We start from the raw sequence: 27,518 nt of genomic DNA, 5'->3' as shown, positions 1-27,518 counted from the left end.
TGGGGGGAGCGGGCAGATTCCATACCTTCAATGGGTTTGGGTACAAAATGTGATGAGGGTTTGGTTTTTTTCACTCGGTTTCCCTTCATAATTTGACCTTCTTTATTGAGTCCCAGGAACCACGCTCGGCCGGATTCTTGCTGCCGGTACAGCGTGGAAGAATAAATAACGTAGTAGTTTTCAAAGACAGATTCCTTAAATTTGCACTCTGGTGTGAAAACATCCTGCAGTGAGAGAGAGAGAGAAGAAAAAGCAATGGAAGGAATTAATCACTGATCTCCTAAATTAGGCATCACTGAGTGATACACGATGGTCACGCATTGCAGTTAGTTTAACAATAGAAAACAACAGGCATCAGCAATACCAGCTCCCAGCAATAACACACATCTAGAAAACTCCCCACTGTAAGGGGAGGCTCTCCTTCCGCGGCAGAACTGTGGTTTGCAAAAGAGCCCACAGCGAACGGGCATGAAAAATGTGCAGGAAAAGTCAGGAATTTGCCAGGATTTAGACTGAAATACTAAGCAAAATAAAAAAAGAGAGCTGTGAAGCAGAGACAGCCTTGCTGCTCGTCTGCTGCTCCCAATGCCTTCCCCTGGCTTTGCTCTTCCCTTCCCTGTGATGGGCAAGAAATGTGCAATGGTTGTTGTCTAAAACATCGAGGCTTCTTCAAATTCTTATGGGCAAAAGGCAGTTTATTAGGGGCAGTTAAGTGGATTCGAAGAAATGGGAGTACAAAAGCAAGTAAACAATTTATTTCCAAAAGCGACGGGAGGAAATGCTGGCACAAAGCCTGGAAATCTTTCAATAATGAGAAAGAAGTAATTTTAAAGATTTCTGACACAAGTATTTCTTCAGATACTAAGAACTGGTCCCACACCTGCCCAGGAACAGAGAACACATGGGCCTGTCCGAGACATCCCCTGAGCCTGTGCCAGCTGTGGGGGTGGCTGTGCCTTTGCCACTTGCATGGCTTTGCAGAAAGTCTCAAGAAGGAAACCACACTCAGCTATGGACCAAAACTTGTCATGTCCCAGTAACTTTTCAAGATTTTAACCACAGGGAAATATTAAGCCTCTTTGAAAGGAGCTGGCTGGCCAGGGGACTCTGTGGCAGTGGGCTCCCAAACCTTCACTGAGTCAGATGTGGTTGGTTGTGGGCTGGTGTTTTCCCAGACTTCAATTTTGAGCAGAAAATTCATCCTGGCCAAACAAATTCTTCAACTGCGTTCCTTAAAACTATGATATTCTTGAAAAAAAGCTCAAGCCACAATGAATACGCATTTTCTGAAGAAAAACTGTTTTAACAAAATCCCTTCTTGTAGGACCCAGACAAGGTATCTCAGAGCCCCGTGAGTGAAGGCAGGTGCTGCTACAGGCGAGCGATACTCCCTCCCAAGCCCTTGCCACTCAGGATTCTTTGGGAGCTTCTGCAACCTTGCTAATGGAAAACCCATGACCAAGATCTGAGAAAAGCATCTGGAGTAATGCCACATATTTGCTGCAGACCTCATTTAAGAGTGAACATTTTGAACATTCAGCATCACTCAGGTATGTGTTCCCAAGCACTTTTGGGCGTTATATAAAGTGTTGCTGGTCTGACAATAATAAATCCAGCGTGCAACAGACCTATAGAGCCAGGCAGGCTCAAAGCCACAGAAGATAAAGCACAGCAGAAAGCACGGAGCTGTGCTGCACATGTGAAGTTTGCATCAATCATTAGCACCACACAGATAAAAACACCGTCAGCCCAACGGGTCATTTTGCCCTATCTGAGGGAGTCTTCCTTGCTGGAGAAATAAATATTTTAAGAAGAGAGTGAAACAAGTTAAGAGAGATCTAGATGACTTAGAGTACTATAAACCAGTGTTTGAAGTAGCTTCCCAGAAGACCAGTGTTTAAGTGCTCCTTAAATCTGCTCTTTATCTCCAGGCTTTGTCCTGCCTCAGAAGATGCAGCTCACCCGGGAGCTGGGAAGTTTGCAGCTGCCTGCGACTGGCTGGCTCGGGGGCTCTCCTTGGCATCAGGCCCAGCCAGGCAGCAAGCCCTGTGATGGAGAGCATCTCTAAAACCAAACCGGACAACTCAATCCCCTTTTCCATGCTTTCGTTACCCCATCAATAAAAACTTATCAAGAAAACTCCCTTTAGGGGGACTGAAAAGTTGGTAGGCTATGAAGGATAGCTACCCAACTTGACCAAAACATGGAATTTACTGTACATGAGATATCTGGATTTTCAACATCTGTTTTAATTTCAGCGTGGAACAAAGACTATTTTTTATTTTCAATGAAGAAGAAATATAAAAGCTAACATATTTTGAAAATGTTGTTTTCAAGGAAAAAAATCTAGATTTTATTTAAAAGACATTGAAAATCAAGTTTTCAGATAAATACCTATTTTAAAATTACTGCAGTTTAGTGTTTTATGACATGCAGCAGTAGTGCACAAAAGCAGATGCCGTATTGTATACCCCTTCGTACCAAAATAAAGCAGCAAAACATTATTTTAAAGCAAATGTATTTAAAGACATCAACCTACTGAAGACATAAGAAAAACACAGGAAAATTAGTTATTTCCTTTAAATGTTTAAGCTCCCCCACAAGCAAACAAAACTGTCCCATTGTTTTTGTGAGTTGGCTGGTTGATTCCTCATCCCCCACAATTCAGTTGAAATAGAACTTCAGGACACTAACCATGGCAACACCTCCAAGAAACATCCCAGCTCTGTCCATTCGTCAGTTTAGAAAACCCACAGCTTTGACAGCTAAGTTCTAGTTAAATAATGTCATTTTTATTCATTATTATTACCCTCCTTCTTACGTATATCACCTCATCAGCAACAGCTAGTGTCCCACTGTACCATGTAGGGAAAAACACATACCAGGATGCAATTCATCCTACCACCAAATTGACACGCCACAGGGTCTTCACAGGTTTGAGCAACGGAAATCTTTGGTGCGCGCACTACCACGTGCAGATGTGACACAAAGAGCAAGCAGATTGAGAAGGAAAAAACAGTTAACCAGAAAGCAGATGGGACAGACAAGCAGGACACACGCCACCGTCTGGGGATATTTGGAGTGTCCTCTAGATCTATTTAACATGCAGACCCTTACGTTTTTCTTCATTGACGTCTTCTTGGTGGACAATGTCAAGCCTTCAGCTACATCGTGCCACTTAGTTTCTGCACGTGCCTCTTGCTGATGGCTCTGGGGCTACCATTACAAAAGACTATTGGGATATTAACGGCAGAACCTCTCTACAAGATTTACTGTCAAAATTAATTGTGGCAATTATGTCAAATCATGTGGGAACTGCTGTTTTCAGTTGTCTTGGGCTGAGAAGAGCTGGGAAGAAAGAGAAAAGTGCAGGTGAGCTTAACAGGCTTCACACTAATAAAGCAGTTCTTAGCAGCCACTGCTGCACAGACTGAAATCTGAGATAACTGAAGGTATTTTTGGAAAACCACCGATCTATTGGCCAGACCTCTGGGGCATGCAAGCTTTTTTGTTTGTTTGTTTTGGTTTTTTAAGATGAATACAGTGTTGATGAAATGTGCTTGATGGGCAGACCTGGAGTCCAATAGTTTCTCTTCATCCCACAGATACAGAGTGGGTAAAAACAGCCAAGGGATCCTCAGGCTGTGTCCCCCACGTGCTTCTGACGGGATGTAAGGACATCCTTCTCCAGAGGTAACGGTATAGTAAGCCCTAGGGTCACGAGCCTCCACTTCACTCTCTCACTTGGTGCAGGGACCTTTTGATACAGGCTTATAATGAACCCTACTCAATTATTTTCCCAACTCTCTCCTTGACAGAAATAGCATGACCAGGTACAAGAGAGCGAAAGGACAGATAGCTTCATCTTTTAATCACCGGTCTTTTTTCAGTCTTTAAACAAAGACTTAAATGGTGACTCTATTTTCTGTACAAACTCCATAGAGCTCTTGGTTCCCTGTCAGCACCATCATGAACTCAGCTCACTCAGAAAACCCACCTCATTACAGAGTATGTTTGTGATTTGGAGAAAAAAAAGGAAGTTTGTCTGGTTTTATCTTCATGTGAAATATGTTTCTTTGACTAACTTATTTTTGCATACAAAGTAAATAAATACATTTATTTGTTTCCTATTTGGAAATTTAGAGCCTGAGGTATTTTTTTAAATGTCTGTAGATATTACTGAAAGCACTTTGAAAAAGCAGATCTTTTTTTAATTGTTAAACTAAAAACCTGCATGAAATATTTGTAAAAGTAATGTTAGTAATTTACATGCAAAATGATTAGCATCTGCCTGCAACTTGTTTTCTGTATCTCAATCCAATCCTTTGAAGAAAAGGCAATTCCAGTAATTAGATTTGCTTTGAAAAACAAACATAGATCTGTTTTGGGCTAACTCTAGTTTTATTGGAAATTGCACAGTCTAGAAAAAAGTAAAATGGCAGCTATCACACAGAAAATTAGGGAGACCACATTCAATGACACGTGGAATCAAAGGGAGCTAAATGGATGCAACTGCCATTTGGGGGGGATTCAGTGTGTCAGACCTGCTCAGAGAGGGTATAAGGTAGCATGGATTGCCCCAAAAGCTATTTCTGTTTTAGAAAAACAAGGTGTTTCATTTATCCTTGATCCCAGCAGTGTCTCCTACCATCTGTAGATGGAAATGTGGACAGGACTTCCAGGCACAAGCTGATCTCTGTCACTTGGGCCAGTCTGGTCCTTCAGGGAGGTGTTGGGAATGTCTGGCCCCATCTGCTCCCCCCTGCAGCACAGGCTGGGGGTGATTTGTGAAAGGACAGATTTTTTTTCTAATCTATCTCAGCTTTCATCCGCCCTGGTCAGGTAAGTCTAACCCACCCTCTTGGCCTTGAACATAATAAGTTTGATTGGACTCTCCTTTGCACTTCTGTAAAGCTGAAGAAGCTCCACAGATGTCAGTGGAGAAGCATCGCTGTCACACCTGTGGATGTGAGGCTGCAGGGTATTCAGGGAATGCACTGCCACCCTCGGATAGCTCGGCTCCTTCAAAAAATGCTGATCCAATGGTGTCACAGCCCTGGTGTGGGCATAGCACTGCCAGGGCCGTGGACAGCCCTGGTGCTGCTCTGAGCAAGAGACAGCAGTGCCAACCCCTGCCCATACCAGGCTGGGAGCATCACTGCGGCTGGCACCCTGAGCGTCCTCAGCTGGGAGGTGCAAAGAAAGGGTTCCCCGTAAGCAACAGCATGGTGCTCCTGGGTACCTATCACAAGAGCAAACAATTTGCTCCCTTGTTTGTTTAGACCAAGTTCTGACTGGCACAGAAGCCCCTGACATCCCCAGACCACAGCAGGAATGGTGACAGGTTTCCATGTGCAATGCTCAGGGACAGGACGGAAGCCAGAGGGACGGCTGTCACTAGCTGTTGTACCCAAACCCAGCTGCTCGCTCAGCATCCCTCTGGACTGGGCCACTTGTTTGTATTGTTTGCCATTTCCCTAAAAACATTCTCAAAATTGCCAGATAAATAAAGATCTCATATTTTTTTTCCTCAAGATCTCCTTTTATTATGGCCCAAAGGAGAATAGCAAATATACACATCCACACGCAAACCTAACGACTTAATAAATTTAGTCACTGAAACTAGCAGCAATAAAAGAAGCAGCCCATTCTGCAAGTAGTTTGTGCCACGGTTTAGGAAAGGGATGTTAATTATGAGTGTTGAAATATCTAACTAACACATTCCCAGAGTAACAGTTTTCCTTTGTTTACAGCACTTACGGGTTTCTCTTTTATGTTCTGCACAATTATTGAGCCAGATCTTCAGAGGGGATAAAAGCACTAAACTGCACCAAAGTCTACGGCACGGCAAGCCTTCCCTCCCAGAGAATCTGGCTCAGGATACTTACTGATGTTAGTGTTAATACTTAGAGCTCATCAAGTCATTTAAAACATATTAAGTAGGAATCACAAATATCATCAGAGCTATCGACAGTGGCATTTCATTGTGGTTGCGGAGGAAGACCATGGAACGACTGGATCGTGTTCACTATGTCTGTATAAGCGCTGCTCCATCCCAGGGGAAAGGATGGCACTGCTGAAGAGCATCTGCTTTACGGTGCTCTTTACCCATTAAAGCCCATTCTACATTCCCCACCAACACCAGCCAGAGCAGGGTTTAATCAACACCTCTCTGATGCCAACAGCACTGAGAAACTCAGCATTGGTATCAATGCGCATAGACCTGCGTGGATAAACAAAGACACTGGATTCTCAAAGACGTTTGGGTTCCCAGATGAAATCCAAATGCCCAACTCCCATTCAAACCTGTGGAAGTTCAGAGACTAAACATGTCTTTGAATATCTAAGAATTTGTGACCTCAAACTTCATACCATAGCACTTGATCCTGGCATACTCTTATTCCCAGCACAGATCTTGAACCACGTAGGTCCTGTTCACAGGATCGGCCCTATGCAGACACAAGCAGCACTCCCACAGGCAATGATGCCTTGCCTACAGCCTGATCAAGTTCAGTGTCCTCCTGCCTCAGCATAGCTTCTCCCATGACCTAGGGTTGCATCTGCCTGCAAATGCTTTAAAATAATCGTAGATGAGCTTCTCTTGGCATGTGATCAAGAACCGCAAATGTGCATCCAGACTTTAAATCTCATCACATCTTTGTCCAGATGGCAGGTGATATTCTACTGTTCACACTCTACTTTTCCTCCCCCTTCTAGCTCCATAAGAGACTGGTGACAAGTCTTCTTGGTGGCCTTTTAGAAGTAGGAGAGAGCAGATACGTTTTAAAATAACAAGCTGCCACATGGGAGTGTACAGCCCTGCTGCAGAGCAGAGATTCACTTGATGAGACAATATGGTATCTGCAAGTATTCTGACTCTGCCTGGACCATCTGTGGGTTGGAGGGAGCACATTTTCAAATAAATCACCATCCATGCAGGTCTGGTCCCCAGCTCTGGGAGCTGAGAAGCAGCATTAGCAAGCAATCGAACTTGTTGCCTCTGAAAAATATAACTAGGGGGCTATCTGCCCTCACTTTTGTGGGAAGTCTCTGTGCTCAAGGTACACATTTGTTCAGTTGGCTTCATTTTACAACACCCAAGCAAGAGGTGGAGTGCAAGTCTGCTAAGTCTTGTGAGCTGACCCAATATTCCTGGACAGGCGAAAAAATCAAGTGCTGGACAAGCCTTTGTAATTAAGCTGCAGATCTTTATATGTGGACACAAGCTGTCCTAAAGCACCTTTCCATGTTCAAGGACTGATTAAATTATCCATGTGACCACAGAGGAAGTTTGCGAATGCTGGAGACAAAGGTGTGATTGCAGCGTGGACGTGCCCAAGGTAACACTGCAGCAGCAAGGACATCTGCCCAGGCACACAGCAGAATATTGAGAAAACCAGTGGCAGGTTCTGCAAGACATGCTGAGCTCCATTCTGCCCTGGCTAACTGATTACCTAGATCAAGACAAGCTTGTATAGATCCACATGAGCTACGGTCTCACATTTGGCTACAAAGCAGATGAACCCAGTGAGTTTTGGGGATCCAAATTCAGACCTGTCCACCCCACCATACCTCAGTATTGTGTTTTTCTGCTGTTACCTCTTAGCCTGTCCTCTGTGCAGGCACATTTTTACCAAGTACTTCATAAAGATAAAAATGCCCAAATTCAGCTTTGGCGAGCTGCTCATGCAATCCTGATAGGAGCACAGCTTTCAACTTAATGAATGCTGACAAGAACATAACTCAGGATGACTCTTCAAGCCGGGCTTCTCACTTCTATACCTGCCTGGAGAGCTGGAGTAGGCTGGGTGAGAGAACAGGCTCCGGGAGTAAGATCTGAGTACCAACGACTGCACAGCTCTGTGTACAGTGTTAGTTATCTGGGGAAGGCTGCACATCGAGCAACTCACTGATGGGGCACACAGAGCAAGGGACATATTTTGGTTTTTGCTTCAGTTTTTCTTCATGATGGACCCCAACGTTGAATTCATGGTTGGGGGGAATAAAATTTAATCCCTTCTTTTTAAAATATAAGGTATATTTGGATTTTAATTGATTGATTTGTTCTTTAATTTTGTATCTTATTTGAAGCTGGAATTTTAAAACCTGTTAAAATTTGGAGCTGTTATGAACTGGAGTAGTGATGGCAGCATAGCTCATTCACATGGCACTTGGCCCATCCAGTTCAGCATCATTCTTCTAGGAAAGCAACTGCTTCCTAGGAAGGGGATTTTCTGACAGCACTGTCTTTGGTATTGCATTCCTGGCAGCCTGGGGATCTGGTGAAACCCCAGGATAATTTCTAACCTAGGAATCCCAACTCATCCATTGTCTTCTCTACATTCTGTTTTTCTGACAAAGTGTCTGAAATTGGTAACAATGTTTTCAACTCTGCTTACTCCAAAACAGTATCCAGAAATACATCTTTGCATTCAGAGATAATGATTGTGAGATGGGACAAGATGAAGACATGTTAGTTGCACACAAGAAAAACAGATTTCCTAAATTAGCATCGTACTGCCTCATCTGCCAAAGCCTGAAATAACTATGAAGAAAAATAATGATGTAAGAACCCTAGAAACACAGCCAGATGGGATGCTTTGAACCTGTGATCTCCCTATGGGGCCAGAGAGAGTTTCTTGTCATCAATTTGAGCCTGAGCACAGGGCACAATAAATCGATTTGTGGCCTTTGGTTACTTTTGCGATAGTGCAATTTTTATTATGGTTGATAATAATAACAACAATGTATAAACTAAAACAATGATTATGCATTTATAAACATGACACTATTTTCTTCTGATAGTCAAACCTCTTAGTGGAGAGCAGTGAATATTAGATTTATCACACTATTATTTACATTAAAATTATCCTCAAAAGCTCAAACCAGAGTATGAATACTTTGGGCATTTAATAAAAATGCCCTCACCATGACAGGAGTACAGGGAAGATCTCTTACTTTCTACATTTTTGTGCTGAGAACCTGAGCACCGAAAGACCAACTGGCTTGCTGGGTGTTCTGTAAAATACAAGGTGTCAGAGCTGGTAGAGAAACTTATTTCCCTTGGGTTCCAGTTCAGTTTCTTAGGCAAAAGCCCTCTCTTTCAGATATAAATGAAATAATGCAGTTATAACAACGTCAGGGAGAAGGGGACTGCGAGTGAGTCCCAGTCCTTGTAAGGCCGAGTCTCCAGTGGACAGTGTTTTAGCACAGACAAAACCGTGCTTGTTCTTACTCGACAGTACAGCCCTGCACGGAGTGCAGGTCCGAAGAAAGAAAATGGCCTTAGCCCAATTTTCTGTGTAGTTCATTTTCTGAAGTAACACGTCACGTGGGCAGAAGATAAGAGGACTTGCCAAGGAGCTCACCAGGCCTATTACAACCATAAGCTGCTGATGTACTGAGATAGCCTCTTTGCTTTGACTCTTAAATTCAAACCGCGAGACTCGGTGGAAACACACCATCTCCAACACTCTCCCTATCTTTCCTAATGCTGGAAAGATCTCTTCTGTATTAAACCAATTTCAGAGCTGTCATGACCAGGGTTGGAAATACAATTTCTTTGCTGCTCAGACTTCCATCCTGAAAATGAGTGGTGCTAGATTATTAATATTTTGACAGCTTACTGACAGGTTGGCTACAACTGGCCAATTAACAGAAAGCCCTGTGGTCTAAAGCATCAGTTGAGGCTGGGGTGAGCTGGTGTTGGACAGGCAGGATCCTACAACCAAGACGAAATGTTATGAGGTGTGACAATTTATGTGGCTTTTCCCTCCCCCTTGAACCAGCTGCTGTGGCACCTACACAGAGAAAAGGAAAGGTTCATGGCATATTCTTGGGTGGCGGCCAGCTCTGCTGCCCACTGGGAGAGCCAAAGGGAACCCACCAAGATCTGTGCCTCAAAGCCTGGGTCCCAGCAACGTTTCTGCTGACAAAGCCATCAAAAAATGTCAGTGGTGCTTCCTTAAAATCTGCTAGGGTGACCCTGAGGTGTCTGCCCCATCTCTGCTGGGGGCTGCTTTACCGCAGCCAAGGAAACCACATACCCAACACTTCAAACCCCTCTGCTCATCATCCCAACCTCCAGTGAAGGTGGGTACGTGCTATAAAGGAAGACTGTGAAGAGGGGTTGCAGGCACATTTCTGTTGGTCCTGAGCATCATTTACTGCCAGTGGAGAGAGCTTGTTGCTGAACACCTGTCACGTAACTGAGGCATTGGATTTTAATTCCAGAGAGCAGGCTCCTCTGCTGGTCCTGACTCCTCCAGGCTCCGTGTCCTTGAGCCAGACACTTTGGGCTAGCATCCCATTTAATATTCTTTAAATTGCTCATTGTGTATGAAGAGACTGTCTTTGGTTGTATTCAACAGAGTGATATTCAGCCTGAGGAATGAATGAGCCTCCAGGTCCTCAGAACATTTTTGGGAGAGAAACAGAGGACAAAGAAAGTGTTTGGCATGAAGTGCAGACAGCCTTTGTTCATTTATTTTCTGGGAATTCAGAAAATCAGCCAACTCTGCTGTGATAGAAGTCCCATCCACATATTGACCACAGTATCTCTGCATAGCCTGAAAGAACTGACAAATCTCACAGCCCAAAATAACTTCACAGAGAAGACTGGGCTTATTTATACCTTGAATGGATTTCCATGATATGTATGTGCTGACAACCTGACTTGTTCTTCTTCTGTTAGTTTCCTTTTGACGTGAAATAACCCATGGACAATGAACAAACATTTTGAATGGACCCGAACTATGCCGCAGCTTAGATCTGACTGTTCCAGCGTATGCAGCCAAGTGACCCACTGTAGCTGACGCTTTGCTTCCCAGGAATCAGACAGATGGAAGTGTATCATCAGGGATTTTGCAGTAGTGGCTATAGTGAAATTTTTCACTCTGTTGCACACTTTGCGAGAGAACTCAGATTAGCTTTGGCATCTGATTCTGTTCAGAAGCCAACTAATGACTGCAACTTCCAGTCTAAGATAATATAGTCACTCTAGAGAGAGTGATACAATACGCTAACTCTATTTGGCACAATGCACAGTAAAGCAGGAGACCATTTTATTGTGTTACTAGTATACAGAAGACTGTGCAGCAACTGTCTTTAAATTATATGACCCAAAATACATCAACAAAGCAATCCAGAGTTAAAAATTGCTGTTTCCTATTTGTAGCTACTTATTGCAGCATGCAGTCTCAGTGAGATCCAGGGTTTACAATCAGATCTGTAGACATTTGTTTTTGTTTTGCAGAGGCTGTGTCTACAATGCAGGACTGAATGCGTAGAGCGAAACTGCTGGTGGCGAGGGCCGGACACTCGCACTGTACACATCTCAGGATGGGTTCAGTCTGGTCTAGCTTCCACCTGGTCCCATAGTCTGAATATGTGACACTTTAGGCACTCTCGGAGGGCACCGTTCAGTTTAGCTTCATCCAAAAGGAATCTAGTTTGCACAGCCTAAGATCACACTGTGGTACGAATCAAAGAGTTGTATGTGAGGGTGACTGGAGGAATTGCTCCAAAAGTGCAGTCCTGGTCTGAACTAAAACACTAATCCCAGAGATGGCTGAGATATCTGGCTTACTGCAATGGGGTATAAGAAAGCAGGCATGTGATGGATGGGAAATGTCAGCGACCTACTGCACATTGGTGATCCCTAAAAGGAGCCAAGGGCCCTGTGTGCACTCTGATCTAAACACACACTGGAAAACAGGGATGTGAGCAGCATGCTGTAACCTGGGTGGTGGCTCTACACAAGGTCCTCTTCTCCTGCCGTGCGGAGTTTGCACTTCAGATTGTTCCTTTATGATCTGAAATGCCTCAGAGCCACACTGGGTATAGGAACAAGGAGCCTTCCAACAAGGATTTACCACCAACATCCACAGCTACATTAGCAATAATAACAAAAAAAGATCAGTTGTTAAGCCTGCCTATTTGAATCTCAGTACCTTGCTTGCAGAAAGCCTGGAGTTTACTACGTGTCACAGCTGGATCCTTCAGAGGTCTGAAAATATTTTTCTTAGCATGATAAATTTTAAAGAAATCTTGTTCATCTGTTCTAGCAAACACATTGAGAGGGGGAAGGAAACCTCAGTGCTGTCCTGACTGTATCACTGAAGAAGGAATGTGTCATTACTGCTTTCTTTTCTGCTACTCCAGAACAGGGGGAGAAAAAAAAAAATGAGCCAAAATAAAACCACAAAAGAGAAACCATTTGCTCATGGGCATAACTGCCCTTTCTTAAAATTCACAGTATTTCATATTTTCCATATGTTTTCATTGATGCTAAGTCCTGAATCATTAGTGCAGCAACAAGAGCAGAATTGGCTCCTTTAAGAATCACTAAAGCTGGACTACACATTCTGTTCAAGGAATAAACACTGTTTCATTAATGTTTCAATTAAAATTATGATCACTTTCATAACAAGGGAAACGAAGGAGAAGATTAGAGGTCCTGTGGGAACATAACTTCTGGTGCTAGGAGAAAAAGACACAAAGACAACCTGTCCCAAAGTGTCTGATTCAACTCAACCAAAGGCAGGGACTTCATGCAAGCAGAATGATTTAGCAAAACTCTGTTATCTGATGATGTATTCATACTAATGGACCCGAACAGTCACTTCTGCCCCTATAGTCTACGGTGTTGGGGTCAGCAACAGACATACAGTGTCCCGCCCTGTCCAAATCTGTCACACAGGGCAATGAACAGTGCAGCCATGAATGACTGTCAGTGTATTTTACAACACGAAAGCATTTGGAAGGTAAAAACCCCTGAAGCAGAAATTCAATCAGGCAAGTGGCAGAATGCTTATAAAATCATTGGACTTTATTTACTAGTTTTACAGTACTGCATCTCTACTGACCTAACCAAAGCATATTAGCAAACTACTAATACACACAGAAATACATGCAACAGCCTGTGCACTTAGAGGAACACACAGAAAGTAAGAGCACCACAGGGATCATTTTACTCAGAAGAGGACAGTAAAAAAAAAGAGGCATATGAGGCACAAAAGCAAAATAATGAGAGCTGTGAGATTTTGCTTTTTAAGCTGGTCATAAAAAAATAAGCTTTCAACTGACAAGGATGCTTTAAAGAGTCCGCTTTCTAAATTTAATTTTGATATTGAAAAGTCTTGGGTTTTGTTCTTTGTTTTTTTTGTTAGCGTAAATTTGATAAAAAACGAGGCGTGATAATCCTGGTACTACACATTTTCAAAAGCCATTTTTTAGCTCTAGCCTCTTCAGAGGGTGCAGATAACATTTGCATGGATACAAAGCCCTTGCAGAAAGAATGTTCCTTAAGGGCAGAGCTGGCTGTAGGGTTTAATACGTTAGGAACTGAGATTGAAAATCAGCAGCATTCACATTAATAGCCATTAAATTATTTATTCACGTCAGGCTCTGGAAGTCTGTAAAAGACTAGGTTGTTCTGAAGGGCTCAACTCTCATAAACTTTGTTGCATGACTTTCAGTTACTGTCCTGAGGGATGTACATTCATTTTTACAAGTCTTGACATACACTAAAGCCTTTGGTTCCTTCTTTCCCCAATTTTGTGAATGGGGAAAAAAAAGTCTGTGCACCCAGTAATGTCCATATCCAGGAAGCAGCCGCCATGGTGCAGCACAGCCCATGCTCCAACGCAGCAGGACACAGAGTGTGCAGTGTGGAAGAGGCTCCCTGAACTATTTGATCCACTCCTTGCTACATCACAACACCAGTTCTCAATAAAGCTCCATTTATAACCCTCTGATTTCCCTCCCCCACAACTCATACTACAAAGCTCTTTCAGAAGCCAACTGCCCCAAGAGCTACAAATCTTCTGCTTTCCAGCCAAAATCTAGCCCAAAGTCCCCAGTGACCCAGGCATCAGGTTCAGGGGTCTCGAGGGACTCCTGTGGAAAGGCTCTGCAAGGAAGGCAAGTGGGCTTTTCAAATCAACTGACTGCCTGCACACCACCAGCCAGCCTAGCATGGTGCTGCTGGCCACCTCACGACCATGGGAAAAGCTATGCATGACACGTTGCCTGTGAGGCCAGAGGAACAAGCAGCAGGGCCACAAAAACTAACCTGAGCTGCAAAAAACACCAACAAGGTGCTATCCTGCACTAAGAAGTTCTCAGCCTTTTTTTCCCCCACCTGTGTCCTGAGCCCTACTGCTGACCTTGATCCATTTAATTACCTACATAACCAAATTACACTGTAGCAGAATGTAATTATGCAATCAAGTAATGAGCTATGGTTTTGCTCTTGGTCTTGTATGCAAAGCCACCTTTGAAGAGGGCGATAAAAGAAGTGATTATTACAAAAGCACAGCGCAGCCCCATGTACCAATTACTGGCCATGATGCAGGGGACAATGTCCGCTGGCAACACTGATCCATCAGCTGCTTTTCGCGGGCAGCTGGCAACCTTCTCTGTGCCGCAGACTCACAGCCAGCACTGGGGGTTTCATCCCGATGCCAGAAATATGCTCATGACAGGCACGCTGTGCGACGGGGCGGCGTTCCGGAGGATACCAACTTCTCCAGCGACTTGTCTCTGTTTCAAACACGCTTATTAAAACTGACTTAAGAAGAGCTGTACTGAGCCAGACCAGCAGTCTGGCAGTGGCCAGCAGCAGCACCGAGGGAAAGGTGTAACACCTGGGCAAACTTGCAGTGAAAGCTCCTCCTCGCTCCCAGCAGCGGGGAGCTTATGCCTGCTGGATCCAGTGACAGTGCCCTGGTGCTCAGGGAAAGCATCCAGCTTCCCGCAGGAGTGCACAAGCGTGGCGGGCATTGTGTGTTCAGAGCAGGGTGCGGGAGCTGACACAGCTCCCCAAGGAGAGGCAAGAAGGGTCTGAGCCAGGCGAGGCTTCAGGGAAACGTGATGGGAGGGAGGTTTCCTGATGGGGCTCCGCTTGGAAGAGCAGCTCCAGGACTGCACTTTGCTGCCCAGCTCAGGGGAGGCTGCGCCCCTGTCAGGTCTCAGCCTGTGGAGAATTCGCCTGTGTCGCATTAGATTTTGGGGTGGGTGGAAGGAAACAGCAAAAGAGAATGTGATATTTTAGGAGAAAAGAAATTGCCAAACGCAGTTTTGACCATCACGATACTTGTCTGTGTCGTGCTAGACTCACACTTACACAGGCAGCTTGATGGGACAGAAGCAGGATCAACCCAATAATGGCACAAGTAAGGGTGGATATTTGTCCCTTTTGGGAAACAAAATGGTGCCTACCAGCAGAGCAACTGAATATTTTAATTTACCTCACTCACACAAGGGTCCTACGAGGGATGGAGAAAGTCCCACCACGGTGAGGAGGTGAAGGACACACAGGAACGAGGTCAGTTGCATAAGACCCTTGGAAAGGCTGTGTCAGAGTCAGAATCTGGATTTTCTGAATCCCAGCCCAATGTTTTCAGTGTAAAAGCTTTTCTCTGCCCCATTCAGGCCAGTATGGGAAGGTACTGGCATGCCAGACAGAGCAGGATCCACTGCAGCCACAAAACGCTGCCCTTTACATCCAGTCTGCAGGAAAGCTCCACTCTACATCACCTTCTGAGCCCAAAAGCCCCGGCACTGAGGCACAACATTGCTGCGGCCCGTCTCTTTTTTCTGACTCTAGCAGTAGTAACATCAATGTTTGGGAAACATAATATTCAGCAGTGATGCTGAGCACACACACATCAAAAAGCCCCGAAAGGTCCATGGAAATTAATTCCCTATCGTCAGCAGCAGCTTCTCCCTTTGCAAAGATAAATAGCTTTTTATGTATGCAGTATATGTGCTAGCATGTACTCTACAGCTGACAATGTTCAGCCTCCAGTGTAACTTGTCAAAGCTTGATATGCCTTCCCTTAATCAATGTGGCAAGCTCCTGAACACCATGTGCTTCAAGCAGTGGGCTGTTGTCCCTGTAGGCAAAAGAATGAAGCACACTGTCATTCTTGCTGCTGAACTTCGACACATGCATCTCCTGGTGATCAAAAGCCAAAACAGAGCTGGATGCAGCTCACAGCTTCACCAGCACAATCTCTCTAAGCTGTGGCTCCTCAAAAGGCCCTGAGATGAGGTGCTGTGACACCCCTTGGCTCCATGTGAAGACACAAACCAGAGAAAGCGATGGCAGGCAATGCGGGATGGCCACAGTGCTTCAAGGGCCTCTTCCTGTCCCAGTTCTAATTGTGCCATTTCTTGCTGTTCATTTTGAACTGAATAGGATTGAGAATCATCCCAGCATGAATAATTCATAAACCAAATTCCCCCGTATTAGCTGCTCCACACCCCTGTGCAATGCTGGGATAAAGGATGAATCTGCGCAGACAGGGACTAGAATATTGTGGAGTTAGGAAAATTTGTGGCTAGATACTCAGGAGTGTTTACAAGGGGAATTGCTGAAACCAGACAATTTATGAAAATCTGATGACCTGGGGATACCTGAGGTGTGGCAGGCAATCCTGCAGCTCCAGAAGCCATATGAAAGCTAAAGGTGTGCACTCAGGGACAGGGCACTGGGGAGATGTGTCGGCATTCACAGGTCATGCAGAACAACTGCACTGACTGCACTTTCGGGAGAAATGTGCAGGGGACAGCAGGGAAGCTCAGTGATTTCATCTTCATCATATCTGAAAACAGCCCTTTCAGGGATGACCCTGCACGGTGTTTCTTCTTAGGGCTGTTTGGACTGGGAAAGGGATGTGCTCTCTCCCATGCTTTTCAGGATACCAGTTTGCTCTAAAATCCCCAAACAGCTTGGCTCTTTTCAGTCTCACAATATGGGCAATGCCACATCATACCAACTTCTTCCCACTCATAACTTACATTACCTTTTTCCCACTTCTGATTCCTCCTTCTCTATTCCCTGGCACTTTATTTCACCACAGCAAGCTTCCGTTCCTGAGCCACAGTTTTACACAAATGAAATCACCCAGAAATTCATCTGCTCTGCCGGGTCCTTCAGGCAGAGGTCACACTATGCCATACTCTAAAAACATTTAGACGCCAAACCACTTCTGTTTCAACTTCAATTGACTGTAAGAAACAACTTCTCTTTGGCCACTTCCTTCATGCAGAAATGTGAGACAGCGTAACAAGAAAGGGACATATTGTTATCCCTTTGGAAACTTCGCTGGCGTGACAAAGCAAGAAAGTAACAGGACCAAGGTCACTGTCAACGGCTCATCCCAACACAGAAAGCCTCAGCTCCAGCAGTCGGCAAGAAATCTCCAAGGGCTACACATGTGAAATAAGTTTCATGCAACTGATTTCAGCACATCTATTACCCTCTCTCCTGCAATCCTGCATCACGGTGCAGAGCAGTGGCGGACAGAAGCCCCTTCGCTGGCAGCCTAATTGCATGGGACAACATGGGAGGTAGGAGCTGTGAACTGGTCCAGCCTGGGCTAAGAGGGCACCTTGTGCCCACCATGAGATGGCACAGGGGTTTCCCATCCCACCCTTGCTCTCACACGTGCAGTCCTTGGTACATCAGCAGCCCTCATCACCTTTCCCTAGTTCTATTGGCAGAAATTTGGGAAGGAGCCTCTGAAGCAGCAGATACTCAGGCTCTGCACTTCTCAAACCATCCTGAGAGCCAGCAGGGATCCTCCTGGGGGACCTTCTACAGCCCTGACCCACCCGCAGGTGCAGGTAGGCCATCCCTACTGCCTCGTGGGACGTGGGAGTGCTTGCCACACTGTGCTAAGGCTTACCCATTCCTGTCACTCCCCTGCGGGAAATACAGACATACGCAGAAAATGTATATATTCAGCATGTCCTAGTGCATCAGTACTGTACAGGTGCTGCATAAAAAGGCTGGATGAGTCAAAACATGCTGCATTTTAGATACACCAGGCTGACTTGTATATATTGTGTCACCTACACATGTGCAGCAGCTGCTTGCATGGTATTTCTGGAGATTTGCTACCCTGGATGAAACCTCAGCAACGGCCAAACCACCCTGCTTCTGCCTGGGGGAAATTTTGGTGTGGAAAAGGAGAGTCCTGCCCTGCTGCTGCACTTCTGCAGCCAGGAACCCCTGGGTCTACCCCCCAACTCCTCCACACCACATGCAATCCTCACAAGAGCTGGTAAGTGGTGCAGAGACGTGGCTCCTGCCCAAACACATGACAGTTTATTGCTGTTGCTGTCAACTCACTCTGTTGAAAATAATCCAAACGGCAACAGCAAGAATCTTTGGCCAAACAGGTTAATTTCCATGAAAAAGCTGTTTCCAAGGAAAAAAAGAATTAGAGGCAGCGGCAGTGATCGACGGTCAGGAGCAACCATACTCAGAAATTCAGACCCTGAGTGCATCGCTGGGACTGAATGGGGTTTGCACATAACAGCCCCAGTGCAAGGAGGCTGTCAGTGCCCTTAGGAGAAAAGGAAAGAGCAGGAGAGCAGAGCTCACTTGCTGTGGCCTGGCTGCTCTCCTCTGCAGCACACACTGATGGCAATCCCAGAGCTGGGAGTGCACTGTTCACGACCCCATGCTCACATGGAAAAGATAACTGGAAATTGAAACACAAATCAACCTCAAAAACACCACCCCCCCCCCAAAAAAAAAAAAAAGATAATCCCATTTATTCGGCAGTGTAGACTTATATCCACTACCCCACAGCACTGGCACACATGGAGTAGCAAAAGCATTTTTTTTCTCTTAGCAGGAAATTGCTTTCACATAATCACACCTGCCCCCACCCCCTGCTACTGGGTCCATCACATCTTTAGCCTAAAAATACAACAGATATGCAAAATGTGCCTGGACCACTGCAAGCAGACAGAGGGATCTCCTCTCTGCTGTTAATCTCTGTATTTAAGAGCAGGTCACTAGAGAGAATTTCAGTTACTCTTGCTCATCAATTCCCACCTTATTCAAACAACAGTCTTCCCAGGACAACCACGCTGAGATTAGACCTTGGCCTCAGCAAAGACAACATCTCCACTGGTGAGAGAAAGCAAGAGAAAGCAAACTCCTAACCCAGCTCAGGGTCCAGCAGATGCATTCAGGTCCTTGCTTCCCATCTGTCCTCTTTATTGAAACTGATACAGCCATGTGCCACAAAAACAAAAAAGAAAATACATCTTAAAAAACAATCTGGGCAGAGCCTGGTATGGATGGAAAAGGCAACAGAGGAAGGAGTGTGGCTGGCAGAGCCACAGCCTCCGTGTCCCATCACACCAGGGTGGCTCTGTGACAAAGCAGGGGACCTGACAGCTCTAGGAGAAAGGCACATTTTTAATAGAGGCTCTCTGAACAGACAGCAAGTTTGGTGCCAGTGGGTTACATGGTTTGTGCTTTTTAGGTTTGATTTTGTCCAAATCTGTATAGTCATTGAGAGAAAGAAAGTGGTGTTGCAGTTTGGTCTGTCCGTGAGGATTTCATTGCAGTGTGTGTGCCTCCTCATCGCTTGAGGGCACAGAAACCAGAGACCAGACTCTCCAGGGAATTTACGATGTCAGAGTCATCTCTCTTGTAAGTAAGGGAGCATTTAGGGTAACAATTCCCAAAATCTGAGTATTTGATTGATGTTGTGGAGACTGGAAAAAAACATTGACATGCATTGTCTCCATCTTGGAAAGAAGCATCAAGGATCTCATCAGATTCTGAACATTCACCTTGTTCCGATGGTGCCTATGCGAAGTTGCAACCATTTTGGTGTGAGGTGAAGACACCGGAGGTTGTTCTTGGAAGGTTTCTACATCTGCCAGGGAAGGGATAGGTTGTGACTGGCTGTGGCTGACAGCAGGATTGCCCTGCTGTTCTGTCAATACAAGTATAATATTAATTGCAATTTTCTATGCCTTCAAAGAAGACAAATACACTACCCACGGATAGGTAAAACTTTTCTGACCTCCCCTGACCTTGAAGATCCCTTGACAAAACTTTCCTCTGTATTTTAAATGCTGTTTCTATATTATTGATGAACCCTTCAGTCACGCCTAGTGAAAATCCTTTAGACATTCAGAATATTGGAGATTGGCTATTTGGACAGGTGACAAGCCCATTTCTGCTAAGCCAATATTTTTCAAATCGAGAGTCACCAAGCAGTGGCAATAAGAGTGAAAGAAGATGAGAGCTGGAGATACCACCCCGGCTCCCAGCTGATTTCCTGAGTGTCCTGCCAGCCAGAGTGTGCTTCTGCGCTTGATTAATTTAAATTGGGAGTTTCTGAAAACAAGAAGTGTCATGCTCAGCTTCTAATCAGAGCGTAAAGGTCCCGCAACTGATCAGCAGGCAGTGAACGCTCAACCGCACCGCAAGATACTCATTCTTCTGAGATCTTTTGCCAATAACGATATTTTCACTGTGCAGCTCTTTAAACCGATAGAAATAACCTCAACAGTGGGGCAAATAACCTCAATAGCAAGGCAAATAACCTCTCACAACTGCGGCTTCCAAGTAATTATTCCGGGGGCCCCTGAGCCGTGACAGCCCCACTCCAGGCACAGCCTGGCTTTTCCTGCAGGACGGAGCTGTAACGGAGCCCGGCCGTGCCTGTCTGAGCATCCCACTGGTCCTTCCAGCTGCTTCCCATGGCCCTTCTACCTGCTTGAGTTTCCATCTGAATTTGGGAAGATGGACTTTTCTTTATCCTGCATATTCCGGGCCCCAGGCTATCCAGCCGCCATGAAAATACAAACCAGTGGCTAACACAAATGGCTATTACTAAAAGGTTTCATGCTACATTCCTTTTTATACAGACTCTCATTTTACATCCAAACAGCCACCTTTTTCTAACGCATGCATGCACAGCCAGTAAGCTGTGAAAGTACAACTTTATTACCACGGATTTACCTCAAAGGGCAAAACTGAGCCAAAAATCAATTCAGGTTTGCTGACAAAAAGCAAAATGCTAATACTGGTGTTAGGGAATCAAAATGTCACTCCTTAGCATCTGCATGAATATTAATCACCTCATTTTTCACGTAATATTTTCCTCTCCTTTGCTCCACAGCTACTTTGCAGAGAAGCTCATACCTTTCTAAGTTTGGCCTGGAACCAATCCGTGCCATTTTCTGTGCCAGATGTGGATTCAGGTTTGAGGGTCAGAGGCCGTTGGCATTAAAATGAATTGACTTTGAGTGGTTACTTGAATTTTGTCATTAGTTCAGTAATAAGCCCCAGGTTTAATGGCTTCAGATCTGTATATGTAATATCACAGTGGATGGCCACAAGTGGAAATCTCGCCCTGGATTTTTAGACCTAAAAGCATCAGTCTTTCCTACTTTAATTACTGTCATAGACAGACTGTACCAGAGTACAGTACATGCTTGGATGCCCATCTCCCAAGGCAGATATTTAGCAGTTTTGACATGTAGCTCGTTTACTTACACAGGTTATGAAACAGCTTTGGCGCCAAGCTCCCACTGAGTGTCAAAGGGAATTAGGCACCTAAGTAGTTTAAGCACGTCTGTAAATCCCACAAAGCTTCCGTAAGCATCTTTCCACATCCAAATACTATTGGAAATCTGTGTTGTAATGTAGATGAAGTAGAAGATGCATAAAGAACTGTAAGTAATCTAACTTAGTGCTCTTAAAGACTTATAAGTGGCTATGATATGTTATATACACAGGGCTCTAATAATAACAGGATGTGGGACGAGGCTTGAATTACAATGCAACAAAAAATACACAGTAAACAAATTTCTGTGTGCAAAACTGGATCATAGTTATTATCCTGGTCCAAAACCATATGAAAACCTTCAGCCTCATCTGAGCAACCAGGCAGACTACAGAAGAGCCATCTCATAGAGGCACTAAGCATTTGCAGCTCTTCTTTGCCTGGTCCTGATGGCCCTGCAGCAAAGCCCAGCAGCCAGGGCCGGGAGCCCATCTTCTCTGCAGTGGAGGCATTAAACTTGGTGGTGCTCGATCTCACCATTTGAACTCTTTCAAGGGGGTATGTGCTTCTGTAATTAACTGGGGTTATTAACAGTGCTCAATGACTTGTAATGCCATTGGCAATCAAACAGGTCTCAAAAAGTGGAAGAAGAGGAACTGAATAGAGTTAAAATACACAGACTATCTACAGCCCATCATCTCAGGTCAGCGACATGCCTGTGCCTACAGCCTGCTATGCATATACAGAAATTAATTCAGTGACTGCAGATGTACAGATGAGGACAGATTATGATTCCAAATGTCTTTGCTTAGAAGACAGTTGAGCAGCCAAGCATCATTTTAATGTGAAAATACTGCTGTCATATAAATCACTGACTTCAGGGCCAAGAATTATCTCTGGAGACCTCAAATCTTTCTATCTGCTCTGAAGCAGGAGCAAATATACCAAAACTATTCCTTACAGATATTTGCCTAACATGGTCTTAAACATGCACAATATCCCTAACTACCTGGTCCAGTGCTCCCCTAGCTGGGGATGTTCTTCCTTCCTTTGTTGCTTGCTGGGAGTTAAACCTGTTGGTTTTTGCCATTCCCACAATGGTCACACAGAACAATTGGTCACAACCATCCTAAGAACAATTTCTGTGTCTGTGAATGCTGCTCTCATCCTGTCTGTCATTCTTCATGCCTCTGTGCCATACTTGACCTTCTCTCTTCTAAGAAAAAAACAAAATAAATGCACTCCATCCTCCCAATATTTAATATTTTTCCTCTAAACCTTACTGTTTTCCTCTGGACCTCTTTTTTCCTCCTTGCCTTCTTTTTTTTCCAGTTTTCCTGCAGTTTTCTTAAGCACAGTGCCCAGAACTGGCTCCAGTCCTCCACCTGAGGAGCAGAATAGCAACCCCTTCCCAATGGCATCCATTCAGAGCCAGAATGAAAGGTGCCTTTTTCATAAGCTTCCCATACAATCTTGACTCATGTTGAATTTGTGGTCCACTCTAAGTTTCTTTCCTGCAGTGTTGCTGCCTTCAATATTTTTCATTTTCTATCTGTGCACTTAAGTTTTCTTTCTAGAGTGTAAGTCATAAGAAACTCATCTTTACTGAATTCTACTCTACTGATTTTGGACTACTTCTCCAGTGTATCAAGGTGATACTTGAATTCTGACTATATCCTTCAAACTGATTCCCAATTTTTCACAATCCACATGTTCTTCTAGGATTGTGGTCTCCTATCACATGCATCATTAATGAAAACATTGGCTTGAACTAGACTCATGACAAACTGCTCAGGACTCCTCAGAGTCTGTTCCCCATTTAACTGCAACACACCACTATGCACTGAGTGTAATTTTTGCAAGTATGTGTCCTCCCACCTTACATTAATTGAATCCAGCCCACCTTTTGCCGAGACAGCAATTCCTGGTGGAGAGTTCTCAAAGGGTTTACTAATATCACAGTGCATTGCATCCCCATTCCTTTTCTTTTGTTTGTTAGGTCAGTTAGCTGCTCTGCCAAAGAAGGCAGCTGCATTGGTTTGAAATGATCTGCTGTAGCATCTCATGTGCTTTATACTAATGCAAGATCACAGTCCTGGAAGAAGCAAGGAGAGCTCATCACCCTGCGTCCTGACTCCAGTCACTGGGTAGATGCAATGGGACTGAGAGCAGAGTAAGGCCTGGGGTTTTCAAACTTATATGCTTTTTAGATACATAAATCTTTTGTGTTCAGAAATATGGGTTCAGGCAGTTAATAATGGTACTGGAGTGTGAAAAAATCAAGGTAAGTCTATAAAAAGTGGATGGACTTTCATGCAGCTAATTCTTTATACAGAGATTTCTTTGCTGTATTCTCCCGCTGCTTAATAACTATTTCCCCTTGGAACAGCCCCTCTGTGTCCTTGCTTTCTCTTTTTTTTTCTAACCCATCTTCAGTTAAATCTTCCCAACCCAGCTCTCCTTTGAGAGAGGGTTTGAAAGCTGCCTAGCTAAGTGATTTGCCCAAAGTGCTCCGTTTGACAGAGGTGGGCTATGAGAGCTGGGAGGAAGGGCAAGCCCCGAGGGGAAGCAGCAAGCAGGTCCCTGGAACTGATTCAGATTTTGTTAATGAGCCTGGCAGGTGAATGGAAGAAGCCAAGTGTCTATTTGGCTTATCAGCAAGGAGCCTTTCTAACTGCTAGTTAATTGGCTTTTATTGATTTTCAGGATAAGAGAAATTTCTGTGAGATTCTGAGCAATTCTAGGGGACATGCTGGACCACTGATCAGTTTGGATTCTCCCCCACCCAGCACCTAAGATTCCTCTATTCACATTTTTCTCTCTCGTGGGCTCAAGTTTCACATTTTTCCAGAGCTGAAGACACAGCTCCTGGAGACAGGAGAAAGATGTTGTAGTCTTGAGAGCTGTGTAAGAGAAATCTGGGTGAGCGTGCAAGCCCAGGCAACAGGCAGGATGCTACATGTCCACCCAAATCTGTAGAGATGGGTTTGTGTCCCAATTGCTGTGGCAACCCCCTGCAAAGGCACACTGCTGTGTCTGCACAGCCCCCAGCCCACAGGTCTGGGCTGTACAAGGTGCTCCTGCAGCTCTGTCAGATCATCATTATTTCCTGCATGTTTCTTCAGTTCAAAGTCCTTGAAATAATGAGAGGGTCTTGCTGAAACCCAGCAGTGATGTTTTTAGAGCATGGGACCAAGCATTGCCTGCCCTGGATTAAAGCTTGTGGGGCTGTAAGAGGATACAAGACCAGCCAGGATAATTTTGGAGGACTGCACAAGGATTGGAAGAACCCAAACCCAGCCTGCTCTCTCCTCCGTGCTGCCTCCTGGGGAACGGTCACTACCCCCACAGCCCCAGGGGAGCCAGGTGGTTCACTCCAAAAAAGAGCTTGGGAGCAAGCTGCCATCCATTCAGTGTGAGTAAGTGGGGAAACTGGGCCAGGGAGCACGATGGAGAGCTAACTTACCTAATGGCACACAGATGGGGTAGGGTTGGCAGATTATCTCAATCCTATCTGCTAGAAATTTTTTTTTGTCTCCTCTGAATGGGCACGCTACAGGATGAGATGGGAATACAGGGTTGACCTAGTCTGGCAGTTGCTGTGCTTGGTTTTTTTATTATCACAAGAAAGCTGATTCTTGCTGTGTTTGCCATATTAATGATGCGAGAGGCACCACAAATGACTGAGTTTTGCGAACTCCAAAGCAAGGGTTGACATACAATAACAAAAAATAGAAAGGCAGAGGAAGAAGTCGACAAGACATGCTCTGTTCATTTACTTGACACGAGTAGTTTGGTTTTTAATTATGCATGCCACTACTTCACAGGGTGCTGGGGACCGTTCCACCACAGCTTATTCTGAAAAGTAATTTAATTCTCAGTAACAGGAATCCTCACTGCTGCTCTGCCACGGCTGCAGAATCCTTGTTTGAGATTGAAATAGGAACTATCACTGGCATACAGGCGGACGGGCTCCACATGAGCCAGGGAAACATACATGGATACATCCATGTGCTACACAGGCACTCACACAGTGACAATTATCTACTAGTCGTGAAGGCTGTAAATCCAATGAAACGATTACACCAACTTCAATCACTAAAAATTTAACCTGTAAGTGCATGAAAATATGTATTTGCACAGGCAAATACACACTACAATGCCTCTGTTCAGCATAAGTTTTGCAGACTTAAATAGTAGATCAATTATATTATTAAACATAAGACCGCAGAGCTGCAATCTGAGGGATCTGCAATCAGAGAGGAGACCAGGGATCCCGTTTCTCATCCTCTGCAGTCTCAGCCTTCAGCTGGGACAACTGTGTCTAATGCCAGACACCGACTGTCAGGGCAGAACAGAGGGAAAAGCATGCCCTTTGAGCTTTTGATGTTTTTTACCATTATCTGCAACTAATATTTGGGCTCTGCTGAGACCAAGAGGATATTGATTGCTGAATCAAGGGCAGGGGAGGAAGGAAAAAAATATTTGCAAAAATCTAGTAACATGGTAATTTCAAATCACTGCCTCTGGGTGCTGTGCTAATGAATGACGGTGCAACCAGTTGTGCAGAGCTCAGTTCAATATTGATCCTGACAGACGAGAAAATCTTTTTCAAGTCTAAAAGGGCACAAACTGTCAAAACTATCAAGGACATCTTCAAACTGTATTTCCCCATTTTTATTTGCCATCAGCGAGTCCCAGTTAATATCTGTACTCAACACAAACTCCAGCCACAGATTTTATTTTTTCCATGCAAGTTCTCTTACTACATGTAGGAGTTGCCACATTAGATAAGACCAGGGGGTGTCCAATAAAACATCCCCTCTGTGAGCAGCACAAGCTGCTTCAGAGAGTTTGCAAGTGTTCCCACCATGGCAGTAATGGCATAACTTGCCTCAAGGAAAATTTCCTCTGTAGCCTCAAAATGTAAAGGTTGGCTTAAATAAAAATTCATTGCATAAATTCAGCTCCTGGGGAAGCCAAATCCACAGCCGCAGTATTTTTGAACCTCCATGTCCTACCACAAAGCAGTTTATTGCAGAAAAGCAGATTGAACTGATGCATAAAAAGGTAATAGATTTTTAAGTAATAGAAGGGAAGATAATGTGGCCTATAAAGGGCCATCATAAAAAATGTCACACACTGACCAAGGACGGAAAATGACACTGGCAGGTCTGCCTTGGCACATGGCAGTTGCACGGATTAAAAAAAAAAAAAAAAAAGCAAAGAAATGTTACCACCACATCAGACCTGACATTTGGGTCCACGGGACCGTGACTTCTGCAGCTCCATGTGGACATCCTCACTGCAGCGTGGCCCCGATCCCACAAACCACAAGGCTCTACCTGAGGAGTTTCTCCTGTCCCTCCCGAGCGGGAGCGCGACAGCTGGATTAACCTCAAGCAGCACGTTTGATGTGCATGGAAACCCTGCCAAGGCAGCCTGTCACTTATTAAGAGCATTTGTCAAGGTTGTTAAACAACCTTGACAACAAACCCACAGGCGGCAGCAGCAGCAGCAGAAGGGGGCCTGCGACGCTCCCTGGATTTGCTTTATTAAATGTAGCCTCATTTGATTCAAACATCAAATGAACTGTCTGTGATCCCTCCCGTCTGAGGGCTGATAGGAAGGGTTTGAGAACTGCAGCCTGCACAGGTGGCTGGTTGTCACCTATGGAAAATCTTCCCAAATCCTCCCAGAAGAACACCTACACATGCTGGCAGGGCACCTTGTTCCTTCCCAGTGCCTTAAATGATGATTTTCCAGCCACCCCTTACCGCTTTGCTTATTGAAGCCTGGAAAGCAGCTCGATGAGAGGCAGGAAGAGCCCACACAAGGAGATTTCGGATAGCAGAAATGTTCTAGGCAAAGACTTAACCTGACCTACCGCCTGGAAGACGAGGCAAGAAAAACAGATGAAAACAGTCCTGACCACAAGAGTAACCACTGGACACCAGTTAGTCCTAAAGGATTGCCCCATGTACCACACAGCTCCTCTTCAACACAAACTGTTAGTTAAGAAGATACTTTTGGTTACTTTTCCTTATTCTTTTTTTCCACCTAGCAAACAGCTGCTGGGAATACCTACTAAGAGGCTTTCCCAGTACAAAACATACCAGTTTTACTTACATTTTCATGTTCTATTCATAAACATGTCAGCAAAAGGTAATGAATGCTGTCCTGCAC

The 27,518-nt window shown here is 44.7% G+C and overlaps 1 protein-coding gene across 3 annotated transcripts in view; it reads right to left on the bottom strand.

Moving 5' to 3' along the window:
- Nucleotides 1–27,518, bottom strand: part of FGF12 (fibroblast growth factor 12) — a 145,383-nt gene that overhangs the window by 9,607 nt on the left and 108,258 nt on the right. For all 3 annotated transcript variants that reach the window (XM_059822623.1, XM_059822624.1, XM_059822622.1), the window contains one exon: nucleotides 26–224. In XM_059822623.1, the coding sequence (XP_059678606.1) occupies nucleotides 26–224 (199 nt within the window). The remainder of the gene's footprint in view (nucleotides 1–25; nucleotides 225–27,518) is intronic.

This window comes from Gavia stellata, chromosome 11 (genome assembly GCF_030936135.1).
Source record: "Gavia stellata isolate bGavSte3 chromosome 11, bGavSte3.hap2, whole genome shotgun sequence".
Lineage (NCBI taxonomy): Eukaryota > Metazoa > Chordata > Aves > Gaviiformes > Gaviidae > Gavia > Gavia stellata.
This window is presented reverse-complemented; position numbering and strand designations above follow the sequence as displayed.